The 19,894-nt window shown below is 46.8% G+C and overlaps 1 protein-coding gene across 5 annotated transcripts in view; it reads right to left on the bottom strand.

Moving 5' to 3' along the window:
* Positions 1-2,911: 2,911 nt before the first annotated feature.
* Positions 2,912-19,894, bottom strand: part of NCKAP1L (NCK associated protein 1 like) — a 68,299-nt gene continuing 51,316 nt past the window's right edge. For all 5 annotated transcript variants that reach the window (XM_083599731.1, XM_083599734.1, XM_083599732.1 and 2 more), the window contains exons 27-31: positions 16,694-16,787; positions 13,286-13,402; positions 12,490-12,599; positions 8,658-8,747; positions 2,912-4,258 (exon numbers count right to left, since the gene is read on the bottom strand). In XM_083599731.1, the coding sequence (XP_083455857.1) occupies positions 4,133-4,258; positions 8,658-8,747; positions 12,490-12,599; positions 13,286-13,402; positions 16,694-16,787 (537 nt within the window). In that variant the 3' untranslated portion in view covers positions 2,912-4,132. The remainder of the gene's footprint in view (positions 4,259-8,657; positions 8,748-12,489; positions 12,600-13,285; positions 13,403-16,693; positions 16,788-19,894) is intronic.

Below are 19,894 nucleotides of genomic sequence, written 5' to 3'. Positions count from 1 at the left end.
GGGATTTGGGGTGTAGGAGGGAAAATGTGTTTAAATGTATGGTATGCATGCTGCCTTGTCAACAAAGATCCGTATAGTTAAAGTTATGGTCTCCCCAGTAGTGATGTATGGAAGCGAGAGCTGGACCATAAAGAAGGCCGATCACCAAAGAACTAATGCTTTTGAATTATGTTTCCGGGAGAGACTCTTGAGAGTCCCATGGACTGCAAGAAGATCAAACCTATCCATTCTGAAGGAAATCAGCCCTGAGTGCTCACTGGAAGGACAGATCCTGAAGCTGAGGATCCAATACTTTGGCCACCTCATGAGAAGAGAAGACTCTCTGAAAAAACCTCTGATGTTGGGTAAGATTGAGGGCACAAGGAGAAGGGGATGACAGAGGACGAGATGGTTGGACAGTGTTACAGAAGCGACCAACATGAATTTGATGAAACTCCAGGAGGCCTGGCGTGCTCTGGTCCATGGGGTCACAAAGAGTCAGACACGACTAATCGACTAAACAACCTGCATGCTGCCTGAGTAATGCCTGTCCATATCCCTGCAATTGAGGAAAGAAAGCACTTAAGAGTTCAGAGGTCATGGTTCTCATGCAAGCTGAATCCAAAGCACCCAATCTTTGAAAGAAACGACTCATTTGCACAGGCCCTGGGGTTGCCAGTTTGCCATTTGCTTAATTTGTACCAGCCTAACCTAGTTTTTCAACACCTGAGGCAGCTGCCAGTTTAGTCCATTAAAAAGCCTGCCTTGTAAAATAATCTAGTAGCTCTGTCACATCCTAGCCTAACATGTACCAAGGGCCGTGAGCTAATACAGACCACATTCACACCATGCATTCAAGGCACTTTAAGCTTCCTCCAAGGAATCCTGGGAACTGTAGTTTGTTAACTTTCAGCACCTTCATCAGGTGACCCACCTGCCCAAGCTATGGTTCCCAACACCGTTAACAAACTATGGTTCTCAGGAAGCCTTAAGGGAAGCCATGGCAGTTAAAGTGACCCCAGAGTGCTTTACCCCTGCAGGGCGCTAGCAGGAGTGAATGCACCCCTGCCTAGAGGCTCACTGCCTGGATTCAGCCCCATTCCCAGAAAACCATCAGCACTCCCCTCTCGGCAAGCAGGTGCAATGTGCTATTCTCACTGTGTTCCATTCCTTTATTTTCTGGCCAGGGGGCAGGATTCTTAACAGAACCAGGCTGCATCGAAGCAAAGTGAAAAGCAACATGGAAGTCCAAGCGCAAGCAGAGACTTCACTGTCAATTTCCTTTCTAAAACATTTCTAATATAAAGGTATCTTGGTGTATCTGGCAGCCAGGAAGTGCCGCTTGCCATCTTTCAAAAGAATATAGGAAGCTCTGCTTGAGTGCCTGGAAATGAATACGTACAAGAAAAGGCGCTGTGTGTAATGTTCATCATCAGAGGCACTTTGCTTGCATCCGTCCCTTCCCCCACCCCTCGTCCTGCTACTGTAGCTCACAAATTGTGGCAGGTATATCATCTCATTAATTTGCTCCTAGGAGACGATGCTATTTATTGTGTTGCTGCAAACCTTATTGATGGGCAAGAAGTTTTGCCCCTGGGGAACTACCCTCTTTTTGAAGAGATTGTGGTACAATCCTGCATCTGCCTGCTCAAAGTGGAAGGTCTGGCCAAAGGGGCTAGAAAAGAGGGCAAAGGATTGCAGCCTTAAGCCCTTAGTTCTATGTAGTATGCATAGAGGAGCAGTCACCAGGCTGGACATGGATCCTGAGGCTGGTGCACTCCTGCGGACACACACCTCTACATCTGATGATTCCTGATGATCCCCCCCTCCCCCCGACTCCAGTCAACTCTACAGGAAGAAGGGTCTTGCTGACACTTTTGCGTGTGCCAGGTCCGTCTCTGCTTGGCTGCCTGCAGTTTCTCAGGAATGAGTCAGCTCTGGAATAGGCAGGTTTACAACTCACGTTTTACAGCTTGTCTGGCCCCTCTGGAGCACAACAATATGGTTGCTATGCCTGTGGAAGGAACTAATCTCCTCCTCAGCTACTTGGCATGAGGAGGAAGAGAAGCCACCCAAGGCAGATCTGGACTCCTTAAGATGGACCGAAAGAAGAGAGAAATGTCCTCTTTGCTTCTTCAGTCAAGGGCTCCTGCTCTAGTTCATACTTGCAGCAATATCATGCTCCAACTGCTCTTCTGGGGATTCAGGACTCAGAAGAAGCAGTCTGAACATAAGCACATCTGGAGTTGGACCAACAGTCTGTTTAAGCCTCCTCTTCTCCCAAAGGCCAGGCAGATGCTGGAGGAGGCAGGTTCACAAGAAAGACACAATGTTGATGTTCACACCTAACTCAGCATCTGGTCGTCAGACACATGTGACATTCAAACACTGAGGATGTAGAATCATAGAACTGTAGAGTTGGAAGGGACCACGAGGGTCATCTAGTCCAACCCCCTGCAATGCAGGAATCCTTTGCCAAATGTGGGGTTCAAACCCACAACTCTGAGAATAAGAGTCTCATTCTCTACCAACTGAGCTAACCCAGCCATTGTGTTCAGCTGCCAGTAAGTCATACATACTAAGTTTTAAAAATTATATGCTAGTAGTTGTTACAAACAGCTGGCAAAATGAGTTGCATAGTTCATCATGCATTCTGTAAAAAAAGTACTTGTTTCTTTGTCTTAAAAAAGCTGTTAACAATAACAGCACCTGTGTGTCCTCAAGGTGAGAGTGAGTCCCATTGCACAAGCAAACCTCATTCTGTGCACACAAGCTCAGTCGAATCCCACCCTTCACTTCCCCCCTCTTTGTTAGCTTTCCCCTTTTTCTTGTTAAATGTGCAAATAAAACATTTAAAAGGGATTTGTCATAAACTGTTTACATGTAAAGCACAATGAAGCACTGAGAAAACAGAGCAAGTGAGATAAATTGGTTCCATTAAAAGTATTTATTATTTCTTAAAACCAAGTGACTTTAAATGCATTTTCGTATTTGAAAATGTCCAAAGCAAAAAATAAAGTCATATATGATAAAGGTATTTCAGAAAAAAAGAAACAAAAGGGTTTAGACAAGGACCATTAGTTTATTGTTGCCCAAAAGAATCAGGCTGGACTTGATGAGCAAGGTCCCTTCCAACTCAAAGGCTCAATGATTCTAAGTTGTACAACTCTCTCACACCACTGCCACCTGGTCTGGCGATAAGGAGAGTGGAGCCACTTTTTGCCTCACTCTGCAGGGCTCAGCATGGCACCTGAGTAAGCCCTGCTACTCACAAAAATGCAGGCCTTACCTATCAGCCATATTTCCCCTGGTGGGGTTGCTTATTGGCGCCATCTCACCTCATTGCCACTGAATGGTCCCCATGAAAAGCAAGTGTGCAGCAGAAGAAGAGTATTTTCCAGCTTTCACAAAGTTGCAATTCCCAGGATTTTTCATAAGGCAGGCATGACCGGAAAGCCAGCTTAAATTTCTGGCATGTGTATGTCTCAGACATTTTTGAGGAGTTGTTGTTGTTATTGTTTATTGACATAGAGCTACTGAAGTTTGTGACACTTTGCAGAATGTAAGCTTTAATTTATGTTTTAAAGTTGCTTTTCTGCTGCTAAGGAGCTTACAATCTAAATTTTGACCGGAGGAAGACAGAAGCAAGAGGAAGATAGGAAGAATGTGAGCAGATATCTTTACTTAGGCTTTGTTGCAGGGGCAACTACTAAGCCCAAAGTGATGGCATGGGCAGTCCTGGGTTAAATGGGATCTCAACACTGGCAAATGAAATGTGGCATATTTTTAATAAAACCATGCAAGCCGCAAAGGGCAGAGCCTGTGGCATCTCTGGCGCTAATAAGCAGCCTGACAGGGGCTGGCAACTGTCATGGAAGTGGCATACAAAATTAGCATGTTGCTGCCCACTGCTCAGCTTTGTGAACAAGCAATTATCTAAGCCAAAGCAAGCTCACCAGCAGCTCTTTTGCAGAAACATCTAGAAGTTCGACACTCTTGCCATTAGATCGTAACTTAAGGCACGTAAGAGAAGCACCAATTCTAACTATCCTCTGCTACCCTGCTTATCTTTTCTAAGGTAGTTCTGCATTTATGTGGTGGTGGGTAGCTGCAGCTTGTGACCTTCTGAGTTATCGGTGAAGGGAAAAGGTTGTCAATGTGTAGGAAGCCGGCTCAAGGCTGAGCTCCTGGAGATCTCTCGGTACGCATTGCGCAGCAGCACGTAAGGGAAGCAGGTCTCCAGCATATCAGTGGTCAAGAAGGACGACTCCTCCACAAGCTGAAAAAGAGGCAGGGAAAATGTGTATTATCTTGTACTGCCAGCTCACTTAAGGGCCACAGCATGATGCATACTGGGTGCAGAAAATATCCAGATTCTGTACTCCCAAATATATTTTGGATGTTGCCTAATGACACCAATGATACCACCCCAGCCCACCCCAGAGAGCAGAAGGCAGTTTAAAGGAGGGCTTGTGATATGCACACTCTTCCCGTTTTCATGTCTGCTGAACAGGTTTTGGCAGTTTTTAAAAACATGGTATCAAAACCTGTTTCACCTCAGAGTTGACACAGCAGGGCAAAAAAATGTAGCAAAAGGGAAATGAAACCTGTGTCAAACCACTTTCAACAGTCCTAAAAACTATGGTAAACCCTGCAGTCTTGCTGTGTTATGATATCTGTTTCTATGACAATTCCACAGGTCCAGTGGAAAAACCCCGGAGCCTTGGCTGGGGGCTGGCCGGCTGACATACTGCAGCTTGACACCAAGGAGGCAGGTTTCTGAGAGAGGCAAAGTGGGTGGGGAGAGACATCATGTCCCATGATGTGCACACACGTTTCTTCTGACGCACTTTCTTTTCTCCTTCTACAGATTACAATACTGGTTTATCAGAGGGAAAAGTGGTAAGAGTGTATATACACCACAAGCATAAAGTCCTCTTTCAAACCTGCCTTCCACTCTGGAGAGAAGGGAAACCACCATAATATGATCTGCCTTTAGCCCACGATGTTCAGGTTCTGAATTCTAAATAAATAACACAATGTTTACATTCCCACCTCTCACTGATATTACAAAAAAGGTGCTCTTAGTTTGGACAGAATGTCAAACCTCAGGTCTGGCTGCTTTGAGAATCTGGAGTGGTAAGTTGCAACCTCTCAACTCCTTGTGATAGGTAGAGAACAGAAAATCAGGGCACGTAGAGAGCCCTTTGCATGTGGGAATAAAGCAGTGAAGGTATCAGATAACTAGAAGTGCTCATACAGGTCAGATCATCTAACTCCACAGCTCAAGGCATCCTGATCGAGGCCTGTCTGGCCTTTTTGTGAAAAGCTCCAGGGAAAACAGATGCCAAAACCTTCCATGGCAGGCAGATACGTATTGCAATAGCTATCCGCCTGCCATGGGAGGTTTGGGGATCTGTTTTCCCTGGAGCTTTTCACAAAAAGGCCAAGCAGGTCTGTGCTCTGTGGAATCACTTCCCCCACTTTGAACAGGTCAGAAGCTGGGACACCACTGACCTGCGTTTCCAACACATCCCAGCTGTCAGCCAAGAGCCACATCCCCCCCCCCGCCCCCATCCTGCTAGCAAGCCAAAAGGCAGCAAGGTTCTGCCTAAGCCAGTGTCAGAGGAGCAGCCATCCCAGCCCTCCAATTGGGACAGAGAGTGAACGCCATGCTGGCCAGCTCGTTCGCAAGCTCCAGATTGAAACATTTGCATTTAAATTGCTTTGCCGCAAAAGCAGTTCGCCTGGCGAATATCAATCCCTCCGGGGAATCCAGGCACTCCCTAGCTGAGACGTCTCCTACCATCAGCAGAAGAATCAATAACCATCTCCTGCTGCCACGGGAGCTCCTAATGGAGATGCATCACCTGCGCTGCTTCAGGTACCAAAGTGTGGCCTCTTGCTTCTACAGATTGGATCTCTTCACCTGGCCTGAAACCACTAAGCTCTCTCCTCACTGGAGGCTCCCCTTCAAAGGACTACATCTGTGCTGCCAATTTGCAACAAAAAGCCAACACCACTGGCCTTCGCAAAATGAATGGGCCCACCTGTTCTCCACAAAATCTTGATGGTCCTACATCTATCAGCCACTTTCAAAACTGCACCCCACCCATGCCACATGGCTTGGCTCCCTTGCTTGAGCCATGGCAGTTGGCAAATTAGCAAGGCATATATTGGATCTGCTCCTTCACCTCCACCATGGTCCTCATCCAGCTGTAGCCTCAGCTTGCCCCTCCGCTTGGAGGAATCTGGCTTCCAGTGTCCAAGAGAGTATCACCAGGCATACATTGCCTCACCTACACCTGAGCACGCCAGATAGGTTACCTACAGCATAGTCCTTCTCCGCAGTCTCCGCTATATAACCAGGGCCTTCACCTTTCCATTGCCCCTTCTTTATCTATTTCTTAAAAATGTAGTTTGGAGCGTTGTGCAAAAGAGATGGAAATACAGAAGAAAAAGGAACAGAAAGTTTGCACCAAGGAGGCTATAATGTTCCAACTAGACGGTTATAAGAGGATGTGTTGGGAGCATTATGGAGGCAAGGCTGGCTCAGAAGACACTTTGCACATGCACTTGTGCAAGAGAGGTGGAAATCATGGGGCTCCATAATGAAAGAAAGAAGCATGTTTCAAACATTGAGGCTGAATCCAGAGTAGGTATCATGACTTCTGCTTGCGCCTGTTAAAATCTTGTGTGTGTCATCCTCCTCATTTATGTGTCATTTAAGACGTCTTAAAACCCTACTTATAACGGAGTTTAATTTTGTCCTTTTATCAAAACAGCTCTGTTCCTAGCCAGCCTTGGAAGAATGGCAAGCCCTGATCTGCTGCCTCTTTGCAAAGCAGTTCCTCCTCACAGGCTGGAGAAGGGAGCCTAGAGGACAGTCTGACTTTCCTGCTTCTGGGGCCCCATTTATGCATCCGGACGACTTCCTGCAGACTGATAAAATAAGCTTCAATCAAGAAAATACTTATCTTCCACCCCTCAAAGCAGCAAAGCACGGTGATGACAGAGATGCAAGGTAAAAAGAGAGCTCAGCCTAGGCAGCCCTTGGCTGTCGCTTTGCTACCGAAGAGCCAGCCAGCCTGAGGGGCAGAAAAAGCAGGGGAGCCAGGAGCAAGGGAGAGATGGAGAAGCCGCTGTTTCTGCCAGGACATTATTATTTTATTTTTAAAGCAGGGTGGCAGTTGTTTTTTAAGGCAAAGGGTGTGAGGGGAAAGGGGGGACACAGACACACACCTCAGGGGAAAGCAGGAAAATAAAGGGGACGGAAGGAGAGGGCAAGTGGGGGACGAGGGTGAGGGGTATGGACAGGAAACCCACCCAGAAGCGGATCCTGGAGCCTGACCTGCAGCTACTGTAAATCAAAGCCCTTCCAATATTGAAACATCAGTCCCACATTGGCCAACATCTTAAGACACAAGTGAGCAGCAGATCTGGGGGGGGGGAGGGAGGGAGGTGAGCAGCAAGATGGAAGGATGCGAGGGCAGGCAGCAAACCTGGACAGGAGAGGCGGTGGCAGCTGAAGGCTCAATAGCCAACCTGACAGCTGGCAAAGAGACAAACACACACACACACACACACACACAAATATATATATATATATATATATATATGGAGAGAGAGTTTCTTCCTAGAAAAAATGCGCTGGTACTATGTACTGTTGTGTACCACCAGAAAAAAAGCACAGCCACCAATGTCTATAAAGCATTTTTTACACATGAACCGTTTAAAAATAAAGCTATTATTCTTTTTTACAACATTCAGTGATAATTAATCCCATTTTAAAGGTAGAGAAGGAGAGGACTGAGCAGTGGAGGTGTTGTCAGGGCAGGACTATGAAGCAGAATGAGCAAGAACACACACACACACACACACACACACACACACACACACACACCAAAAAAGATTTGCATGTTGATTCCTATATGGAAAGATGCAAGGATTTGAAGCTGCTGCAGGTCCTTCAATCCAGGACCCAAGGATTGCCAGGTGGGCATTTGGGCGGTTTGCTCCTACCCACCTCCAGCCAAAGGAGGGAACTCTGGGGCCATTTCTAAAGAGCTTTAAGTGTTGTGCAGAAATTAAAAACCAAGGCTGTTAGTACCCATTGGCTCACAATGTAAGGGACACAATTCAGAAGGGAAAAGGAATGAGGGAGAGGGAAAATAGGACAGAGTGGGCTAGCTGATGCTCCCTGATCCTTATAATAAGTTTCTAGATCATCATCAGGCTTTGCTTGCTTGTCCAACAAGTCTGTGCTCTTTGAAGCTTCTGTTGCTGGACACACACCTGCCTTACTTTGAACTCTAAAGGAGCTGGAACTGAAAAATTATATATGAGTATTCTCATAGGAGGCCCTCTTTTTTCTCATATGAGTGCAATTCAGAGGCAGGGGCAGAGCGGTGTGGGAGCAGGGCTAGTCGCCCGCACGGTGAGCTTCCCTAGCCGCCTGCTGCCCGCACGGGGAGGGGTGCCGCTAGCCACCCGCGGCTGCATCGTCCCTAGCGGCCCGCCACCTGCACAGCGAGTGGGGGGGGGGGTAATGCGGCGATGTCACCCGCCCTCACGGCTGACACCCAGTGCGCACCGCACCCCCCGCACCTGCCTTCCTCCGCCAGTGTCCAGAGGAAGCCCCCCTCCTGTTCAAACTCATTCCCCTATAGGATACTGACCAAGTGCATGAGGAGTGAAATGGATTCCCTGTTCTTGGTTTTCAGCCGGTCAGCTTCTTGTCCCAGCTGTAAGAGGCTAACAGAGGCCAGCTAGGAAGACAGGAAAAAGACAATAAAAGCCAAGTCAAACCGCCTGTGGTCAACAGCAGCTAGAGATGGAAAACCTTTCTAGTTTGCATCTGCACTGGAATCACTTTAAAGTTTTTTTTTTACTGTTTTATCACTGATGGTTGCTGCCCTGGGCTCCTTTGGGAGGAAGAGTGGGATATAATACATAAAATAAATAAATAATACATAATAAATTTAATGGGTACAATTAATCAGAGTTTTCCTTGTAGGTTGAAGAAGCATACTGGTTAAATTGGGGAAGTCTCTAGGCTTTGTGCCCTTCTAACAACCCTTGCTTAAACAAAGGAATATAGGGTCCAAAGGAAGAAATGTTTGTGTTCTCTAACACAAGCCAGCACAGTTGCAGGCAACCACTTTTTAAAATTTTTATTTTAATGAAAAGCAGTGGGGGAGGCTGGTTTCAAAAAAGAGGAAGACCAAAGGTATTGAGATTAGATGCTTAACCCCTGGAGCCATTTTTTTCTGCTCAAAATTGCCTTCCTCAATCTGTTTTTCTCCCCACTAGGAAAAAAAGTAATTCCACGTGTGGTAAAGCAACTTGGGAGAGAGCATGGGCACAGCCAGGATTTTTGTTAGGGTGGGAGCAGGACTTTTCGGGGGGGGCAGAACCAATGTAACTGGTCAATTAGTTAAGTATTTCTATTGTTTTACTTGATGGGGGGCAGCTGCTAGTAGCATGCTTAGCTTTGCAAAGGCCCCTCCTCTAAGGCCAGCATGAAAACACAGGCCGCTAGCCTTCTAAGCAAGTAAAAAGAGTGGGTGCTTACTTCTAGCCAAGTGGGTTGGTGGGTGAGGAATGGATCACTCCCTTCTGCCTCTGATAGCACATTGTGCTTTCCCTGCTTGTGGTGGTGGAAGAGACTTTTCTTCCTCCACAGCTAAGATGGAAACCAAACCGTCTGGCAGAGCTGAAATGGAGTGGACCTGTCTTCTGCCAGCCCTCTCTCTTGCCTGCATGCAATTCTGGGTCACCTATGACTACCAGATGAGTTGTTAAATGCAGGGCTGATTTAAAAAACAGATTTAAAACAAACAGCAGTCAAATGCAGCAACCAAAGAGGGTCAAGGTGCATATGCCTCCCCATCCCACCAGATGTGATTAAAATAATGAAAATGGCTTTTCTTTCTTTAAAACAAAGAACCCTTAAAAAAAACACCAGTGTATTACATGCCAAACAGAAACTGTCGTTTTTCTTCAGAATCTTCATAAAAGCACCTTTCTTTTGTGCAATATGTAAATTTAATCAGCTTAAGTTAAAAGCTAGGGTATCTTTAATTGGTTCACAATCTCAGCAGGAGCACATCTAATTCTATATGCCAGAGCTAGTTGCAAAAAGAACATATCTTCCAGGTATTTTTTGCCATTCCTGTTCTGATAGATCTCCTACACAACAGGCAGAAATTCAAACAGTGAAATGCTTCTCCATCTTTTCACCTCCAGGCCATGGGAAAAGCTATCCTTGTTGAATTTCTGCTTGCTGGGGGGAGGGGGGGGTGACATTATCCAGGTGCCAGGCCACTAACTTCCAATGCACCCGACTGCCTACTATGGGATCTCTGCTGAAATGAGCTGAAAGGAAACGTTTCACCTGGTGTGATGGTGCCGGAAACATGAACTGCCATTGCAGCTAATCAACAGATAAATCATACCAACTCCTACAGGCCAGAAATAAGAAAGTGATCATGCTTAGCAGTCCCTCTATCCATCACCCACAGCCAGCGGGATTGACTCTTCTCATACTGCCAGCCATGGGATAATACAGTTGCGTGATACACGAGCAGCCTTAAATGTTAGCAGGAAGAAAGCTATCTGTTGGCATCTGCAAGGCCTTGGGATCCATCCCCAATTGAGCACACAGGCAGTTAAAGTCCATGGAGGAGCCAGCAGTAAATTGCAATCATATTCAATCTGGCGTCTCAGTGCTCCTGGGAGCAATGTATGTGTTGTCTGCCAACTCTGGAAAAATCCTAAGTAGATAATTTGGTCACACCTGTGAATTCGCAGACTGCTTTTTCCCTTTTTCCTTTTGCACCAAGTGGCAGCCCAGATTATGGGCATTCTCTGTCTCTGGCCAATAGGAGGCAAGAGGCTTGAGAAGGCAACAAGCTTTGTGTCTGGCTGTGGCAATGCCCAAGTGGGGTTTCCAGCAGGCCAAAGGGGAAGCGAAGAATGGTCTGTCAAGACCCCAGCAGATGTGACAGGTGAGTGGCAATGGATTTTCAGACACACACACCACAATCAGACCCATATGTAACATTTCCATGGTGACCACACTGGAAGAATACTGTATAATTAAAATCAACCAGGAGACTTCAGATCTGCCCACCATGTATAAGTCCACATAGTCCCAGTGTTTTTTCAGCAAATGAAAATGAAATTAAAAAGAAACTGCTTCTCAGTAATCAACAACTCCTCACTAGCAAGCAAAATTTCAATTTTCAGTAGGCTGAACAGCAAAAGCAAGGAAATATTTTTGTCTTATTATTAGGGCATTGAAAAAGACAGGTGGGGGGATCATCTAATATACCACCTGTACCACAAATGCAGCATATTTAGCTGAATGGCACATTCCTGAGCATTTGTTCAGAACAGCAGAAGGCATCTGTTGCAAATGCTCCCCTTATCAGGACTCTCAAAAACCAGGCAAGCAACATTTTTATCATGCAGTCCCAGGGTGAGTGCTTTTCAAAGCCTGATAAAAAAGAGACAGATCTTACAGTATGAAAGAAATCCTTGCTTCTGATTTTTAAGTTTAGTTCACATGACACAGAGTTCCAGCTTGCACAGGAGCGTGCCGCTGGAGAGGAAGACGGCAGCTTTTGTTAATAACAACAAACAGGCAATGATATAACACATTCAGATGTTCAGTGTTCAAAGCATTTCACCTGTATTACCATATTAATCCTTACAACAGCGCTGTGAGGTAGTCCAGTATGAATAAAGATAGAGGTAAAGGGACCCCTGACCATTAGGTCCAGTCGTGACCGACTCTGGGGTTGCGGCACTCATCTCGCTTTATTGGCCGAGGGAGCCGGCGTACAGCTTCCGGGTCATGTGGCCAGCATGACTAAGCCGCTTCTGGCGAACCAGAGCAGCACACGGAAATGCCGTTTACCTTCCCGCCAGAGTGGTACCTATTTATCTACTTGCACTTTGACGTGCTTTCGAACTGCTAGGTTGGCAGGAGCAGGGACCGAGCAACTGGAGCTCACCCCGTCGCAGGGATTCGAACCGCTGACCTTCTGATCGGCAAGTCCTAGGCTCTGTGGTTTAACCCAGAGCACCACCCGCGTGCCAGTATTGCCCCTTTAATACTGCAGATGAGAATGCTGTGGCTTGTTTAAGACTGCAATCTCATATCCACTTCCCTGGGAGTGTGTGCCATTGAGCACAATGGGCCTTACTTCTGTGTAGACATGTTATAGGATGGCAAAGGAGTCTGCAATTAAGCTGAGACTCGAATCAGAAGCTTCTAACATAGTCCATTCTTTTAACTGTTATGCTACACAAGCTTCTCTCTAGGCTTACTACTTTTGTCTTTGTTTATACAGCACGTCTCATAATTACAAGCAGTATTATACTGATCAAGGTTGAAGGGTTTGTCTGTGGATAGATAACCCCAGCTATGCTGGGCCCCCAAAGCTCTACATGGTGGTGTTCAATGCATGTTATCGCCCAGAGAAAATCAAGAGCTTCACTTACCATCAGGAATTCCTTGAGATGAGTCTCAATGTTCTTGTTGTAGATTGTAAAGAGGGCAGCCGATACTTGGATGATGGCTTTGGCTAGGCAGTGGATGTTGTTGATGAAGCCTATGCGCACACACGGGGGGGGGGGGAGAAACTTACACCAATTCCAAACTTTTTGAGCAGCTAAATGGACCTGGAGACTGGCACTTGTCTATGGAGGTAAGTGCAAGCCTTGCCCCTCTCAGTTAAGCACTGCCTTGAAGGTGGACTGATGCAAACCAGATCCCTTTTCTCCCTGTTACATTCAGGTCTCCACCTCTCCCACTTTCCTGTGTGGCTCCTATTAAATGTTCCTGGTACCTATGCTTTTGAAACATCAGTCTGGGCTGCTAGTGTGTGGAGTGTGTGTAGTGTGTGGAGCTATCTTTAAGGATGGTCCAGAAACGTAAAGTGGTGCAAAATGCAGCCCTGCTGGCTGATTGGAGCTGTGGCCCAGAGCTGTCTGAAGTTCACTCGTGGGCTACCCCTGCATTAGGATGAGGGACACACCTACTTCCTGCCCTGCCCTTTTATCTTGCATAGCCTTATCCTGAGTGATGAAATGCCGGCCTCCATAGAGATACAGACAATGATAGCATTATATCGCAAACCATTAAGCAAAAGGAGGTGCTGAGCAGGAAGCTATCACCGCCTGCAGTCACTGTGACTAATACTTGGCAGGCATCTCTGCCTTGAAGATTTTCCATGAGTGAGTGGATCAATACAGGAGGTTTGGGGAGGGAGCTGTAAGCCTGCACCTTGCCTCTTACCGTCTATCTCGGTGGTGTAGACTGAGGAAGGGTCCGTGGCCAGCAGCGGCAGAGCCACGGCTACAAAGACCAGCAGCAAGCAGGCAGCCTTGTAGTCCTCCTCTGTGGAAGAGCTGTCTATCAGGGAGGCAAAAGGAATGATGTATAGGAGGAGATTTCAGTAATAAGCCTGATTTACACTGTTGGTTCCTCTCTCCCCCCAGCTCGGCTGCTCAACAGACTTGACAAAAAAACAAAAAACCCTAGCAGAAAAAGGGTGGTGGTTTTTTAGAATTGTAGCAGCTGTGACAGGCCAATAAATTATCTGATGGATGGAGCTGGTGAGCTGAACAGAACTGACACGGCTTGGCTCCGCTTGAATCGACACGTGTGTGTCGGTGAGACATGGAAGAAGAAACTAAGAGAAAAAGTTCAGCACTGGCAGTGGTGTGTGGGTGTGGGTGTGTGCAGGGACTCTGGACTGCTGCATCTTAGACCGCCAGGCGCTCCCAGCAGCTTGGACCATTGAGCATCTGCATCTGACTTGCTTGGATTCAGAGCCTATGAAACGCCAGGCCACCCCTCTTCCAGCCAGGGAGGATCAGGACAGCACTCCTCTTTGACAGCAGCCCTCTCACAGGGAGAGAAGCCTTGGACTGGCGGGGCAAGAGTGGCAGGGGCAGATATTGTACAACAATTGCCCTGGAAATGAAGCCAGTGACTAAGAAGTAGACTAGCTGCAGCCACAGAACTATGGCCTCCCAGGCAGCAAGAAAAATAGTAAGCAAGATTTTTGAGAGGCTGGCCAGCCTTGTGAAAAACCTCTTTTACCAAGACAGGTTCTACAGAAGGGAGACTCAGGCCAAGGTTAGAAATGTGCCCCCTCCTGGCATCTCTATTCAGCCCTCCAGATTCTCCCCCAGGCCCCTCCCCTCCCACCAGTCCTCCTTGAGTACTTTTGCCTTCTTGGAATGGCTCCTTCTCACTTGCCTGGATGGAGAGATGTTCCTATTTGTGGACTCTGCTTTCTCCCTGGCTGCAAAAAGTTACAGGTCATATCCATTACTTTTGATTGTAGCCCCACTCATAGCATGCCTGCAGCTCTCAAAAGGATTTGGACAAGGATCTGTGCCCCCCCCCCAGCCTGGTCCTAGAGCATGTTAGGGAATAGCACAGGCTCAGTTTGAGGCCAGCACTGCAGGGAGGCAATTGCTTGGTTGGTTTTGCCCCAGCTAAAAACAAAACTCTGGAACAGACTCCCATGAGAGGTGGGGACTCTCTTTCCTTGAAGGTTTTTAAGCAGGGGTTGAATGGCCATCTGTCATGGATGATCTAGTTGAGATTCCTGCATCGCAGGGGGTTGAACTAGATGGTCTCAGGGTCCCTTCCAACTCTACAATTCTTTGATCCTTAGTGATTGTAGATGCAAAGCTGGGAAGAGAAGAGGAGTGAAAGCAGAAACTACAAGCAACCAAAGACTGGAGTTGAGAGTTGAGAGTGAACTACAGAATGGAAGCCTCAAACCCCCATGATCTCAAGTCCCTGCGTCAGTTAAAACAGGAAAATTAAGCTACTGCTGTTCTTTGCTTTGCCACCATGCTGGGAAGAAACACAGCTACATTCTGATGCATGAAAAATGGCACTGATTTAGACAAGTTATGGGGCAGGGGCTGGAGAAATTTTTTAAGAGGCTCAGGTACCAACAAGAGTCTCAAAAGGGTAGAGAGGGAAGGGCTAGACTGGGGCACATGGGCCACTATTATTGCTGCTGTCAATATAACCCCAGCAAAGCTATGACTGGCTAGCTGTGCTCTAGTGCTCCTAGGGCTCTTGCAATCTGCACTGGTGAAGGTGGTGAGGTGGCAAGCTTGTTTGTTTATTCCTGCATTCATATTCCCACCTTTTCTCCAAGGAGCTCAAGGTGTCTTAGATGGCTCTCTCCCTCTCCTTTCTATCCTCACAACAACCCACTTACAAGCTGGGAACAGGTCCAAGGTTACCCAATGAGCTTCATGGCCAAGTGGGTATTTGAACACTGGTCTCCCAAGTCCATGTCTGAGCTCCACTCTGGGTTTCTATGTCTCTTGTCCATGTTGTGGTGAAGAAAGAAGAGACGGTTGCCCTGAAGGCAATGGAGCACAGGCTATCTCATCAGAGAAGCTCAGGAAAGGGCCACACTTCACCTGCAGAAGGTCTTGAGTTCAATACCTGGCATCTCTAAGTAAGTCTGGCAAAGACTTTGGTCTGAAACCTGGAGGCCCCTGCACAATGACTGCAGACAGTACTGAGCTAGACAGGCTAATGGTCTGACTCAGTATAAGAAGGCTTCCTCTGATTCTGGTCTGCTATTTTAAGAGAAGGACAGACTTCTAGGTTCCAGAAGAGGAGCTTTAGCTACTACAGTCACTTGGGATTATTCAAGGCCTCAATGCCTTTAGGAGGACAATGTCACACACAGATACCATCTGCCAAAACCAGGGCTGAGACACTTATTTGGCCCAGTGGGCCAGATTCTCCCACCTTCACCTCATAGGCCAATTTTGATAGATGGGCAGGGCCACCCACCTGTCAATTACCCAATAGGCCAACCAGATTCCCCACCCCTGGGTTTTGGCAGGTTGTACCAGCGTGACGTTATCCTTGTGTAGGCCTTGAGTAATCCCAGGCACTAGGTCACTGGGGAGAGAGCGACTAAGCAAGATTGAGCTTCCTGTGCATCAGCTGACACACAGTGAGTTCAATCCTGCTTTGCCCAACTGCATCTCTACCTGCTGTATACTAGACATCACATATGATATTAGGCGTTGGGCAGGTTGACGTGGTTTGGGGGAAATGGCCTGGCAGGCCAAATGCGGAGGGCCACAGCCCACCCTAGGCCTAAACTATCTGGATTTCGGGTCCAATGTGAAGAAAATGAAGCAGCAGCACAGAGAAGCAAAGCTCTGGAGGAAGACAAATTGCATCAATTGTGTCTGTGGTCTGAAGCTATTAAATACATGAGTGTTTTCCAGGTAGGGGGATAGCATTCAGCCCACTGGTGAGATGCAGGTGTGCAAATGGCTGTGCGTGTACTGGAAGATCAAAAGCTTGCCACTGCCAACTGGGAAAGGCACAAAGCAAAATTCAGGAAAGCTGAGATTCTTGGCTGAAGCCTGGGAGTGGGCCTTTTAAAACACAAACAAACCCGTGACAGCATCCAAGCAGTGACAGCCTCCTAGAGACAGAGTTAAATATTTATCAGTGCTGAGATGATGTACCACCTGGCAAGATTCCCTGTGCAGCTCCTTTGAAAGCGGAGCTTTCCTGATACCAGGAATGCTTGCCTTCTGGGATCTCTTGCCTAGTAGATAAAGGGAAGACATTTCACAGCCCTACAGCTCAGTCTTATCACAACAGTACATGGAAACATGGGCAAGCCTTGGCTCTTACCTTTCTTGAGGCTGGAAAGGGCAGATACTAAGGCTGGGTCAATGTCGCAAGGGACCCCTGCAGCTGTGGCTAGTTCAAAGATGCTCAAGGTCACCTAAAGAGAAGGATGAAAGGGCAGAACCAGGTGTTAGTAATGCTGCTGCTGGGCCTTGGTCTCTTGGTCTCACTGCAACATATCAGACCTGGTTGGCACATGCACAAAAATAAGGTGGTAGGATTCTGCAGGTGGGGAATATAACCTTTTACTGCTCTCCATGTTTTATAAAACAAAACTGTGCACTTAAAAAAAGGAGGCAGCACACATAATGGAGAAATGGTAGTACAGTGGTACCTCGGGTTACAGACGCTTCAGGTTACAGACTCCGCTAACCCAGAAATAGTACCTTGGGTTAAGAACTTTGCTTCAGGATGAGAACAAAAATCGTGCGGCAGCGGGAGGCCCCATTAGTTAAAGTGGTGTCTCAGGTTAAGACCAGTTTCAGGTTAAGAATGGACCTCCGGAACGAATTAAGTTCTAAACCTGAGGTACCACTGTACTTTCCTGCTATACTAGTTTACTAAGGAGAGCAAACAAAAAATCTTACAGGAGTACTCACGCAAGAGACAAAGCTAGCTAAGACATGGCATTTCACCTAATTTCAAGCTGAAAAAACACTGCACTATTTAACAGAATTTCAGATATGGTAAATACATTACATAAGACATGAGAGGCCCATCAGGACATTTGCTCCATCCTGCTGCCTCAATGGCATATACAGACATGGAGACAAATCCTACTAAGCCCAGAAGTACCCAGCATAAACAACCAAATCAGGGCTTCTAGAATGGGAACACCAAGTAATATCATGTGTCAGGAATCAGTCCCACTGAGAAGAATCAAACGAACTGTGGAGCAAGGAAACACAAGTCCTGGTTTATTAATGGGGACGGGGGAGGGAAACCTCTTAGGGACCCATAGTTTTGAGTCTAGCTACTATGCTCCCTTTTATTTACCCATGTATTTATTTGATTTGGTCCTTCACAATGGTCAGCTGCTTTTCCAACCATAAAGCTGTTCAAGGCAGAACACAGATCCACAATAAAACAATAGTACAATATGAGCAAAACCATAAAGGATCATCTTAAGAAAAACCGTACCCAATATGAATAGCACTGGCAGCTGAAAAGCTGTCCCGAGAGTTCAAAATCTAAGTAAGTATCCATTCAAGGGCTGAGAAACTCCCCAGGATCAGGCACAGGCAAGCCTTCTTAGAGGACTCCTTACAATGTTGGGGTGTCACCACTGAGAATGCTACACTCTGAGTCGCAGATAGCATAACCTCTTAAAGAGAAGAGACCTAGAGTGTCTGTATTATGGAGTGGTTCATAAAAGAGGAGATGCTCCTTGTGTTATTCTGGGCCTGGGCCATTTGGGACTTTTCTTTTGAAGTGTGCCTATGTACGCATATGCAATATTGCAAGGGAAAATGGCGTCTGGGATCCAGCAGTCACCGCAAGTACCAGGGACAAGAGTAAAAAGAATAAGTAGATGTAGAGGCCTCAAACAGTGGTCAGAGAAGGCTGCCAGGTGCGAGCTTGTCCAGAAGGCGCTTAATTTAGGGTCCTCCAATTCCTTGCACTAGGCAAATGTGCTGACATAAAAATCTAGCTGAGAAAAATGCTAGGGAAGCGGGCATGATGCCACTCCCTTCCTCCCACACTAGGATCTTTTTGACAGCTCTTCACCCCTATCATGCTTCCCTGGATCTGAGCAGTCAGAGAAATCTCCCTCGCGTTCCCTCTCCCTGGCAGCAGCAGCAGCAATGAATACAATCGATATGAAAGCTGAGGAACTGACGCTCAAATCACAAGAGACACGAAACGAGACAACCGAAGGCTTAGGTCCTTGATTTCACTACAATCTCCGAATCCCCCTTTCAGGAATTTTAATTCACCTTCCCGAAATAACCTTTACTCCCCTTGCCACCATCACTCTCTCTAGCACATCTCTACTGTTCACTGAAAAACCCTGCTCTCTCTCCTTTCCTGTGAATCATTTTGTATAGCTTATAAGTCCTCTGGGCATGGAGGTGGGATGCATCAACAACACCTACTGCACCACTGGCACGAAGGGAACTGCGAGACTGGTGTTTTTAGGCAAGTGTATCCTGCAATATGTTCTTCACACAATAATAGTGCACCAGTGGTGCATTTGTTTTGCTTTATTAGCTGTTCTACGGTGCTTCCCCAATGCTACCACATCATGGCTGTCTTCAGCAGCTATAGCACACCAAGGGGGGGGGGGAGAGAATGTTTGTGGTATGAAAAGTTACACAATTTCAGCAGGAAGTTGCAGGATATGCTCTAGTTAGAAATTAAGCAGTATGACGGCTCCAAAACTTTTGTAGATGTGAACAGTATTCTGCTGAATTATTTGGCTGGTGAGTCTCTGCATGTTTTACGACAGGCACACTGACATAATGCAACATGCAATGCAACGTGCTTCATGCAGAAGCCCTCAAGTGTGTAAACCCAAGTTGCATGACCTCCTTTCTATAAGGAGGAAGAACCATGTGAATCAGTCCTCCATGTGTATCGGTTGATGCATGGCAGGCACACTTCATGTGCGGAGACAGGGGAAGTGGGGCCCATGACTGCTCCTGTATCACATAAATTGGGCCGCAGTACTAGCCCTGTAAACTTATGAAATGGAATTGCATTTCTAGCTGCTTCCAGAAGAGAGGGAGTTGTGGGGAAAGAGAGAAGAGAAATTAATTAAACGTGAAAGGCTTCTGCAGATTTCATGTAAGTTGGCACAGTAGGCAGCTGGGGGTTGGAAAAAGTTTTAAAACATTTATAGTTGTTAAAAGCAGAAGCGACCAGCTACAGCTGCCTCGAGCCCACTCTTGTGTGCTATCTGAAGCATCTCCGTGAAACACACTTCTCATCTTGATTCAAGAGGCTGTGAATGACAGAGCACCCACCCCCCTCCTTGGGCAGCCTGTGCCAATTAATCACCCTTGTGGTTAAACATTGCAACTTATTTCTAAATATTTTTCTAACTCTTAATTCCTGGCTGTTGCTTCACATTCTGTCTTCTCCAGCTAGTGAAAGATCAGAGAACTCTGCCGAGTGAAAAGGAAACTCACTGCTGAGGCTTGAAAACAAGTCTATCTGGGACTTCCGGGTTGGCGCCATTGTTTAATGGCGGATTCCCTCCGA

This window comes from Podarcis filfolensis, assembly GCF_964270895.1.
Source record: "Podarcis filfolensis genome assembly, chromosome: 2".
Classification (NCBI taxonomy): Eukaryota; Metazoa; Chordata; class Lepidosauria; order Squamata; family Lacertidae; genus Podarcis; species Podarcis filfolensis.
The sequence above is the reverse complement of the archived record's forward strand: the minus strand, read 5'-3'. Positions and strand labels throughout refer to the sequence as shown.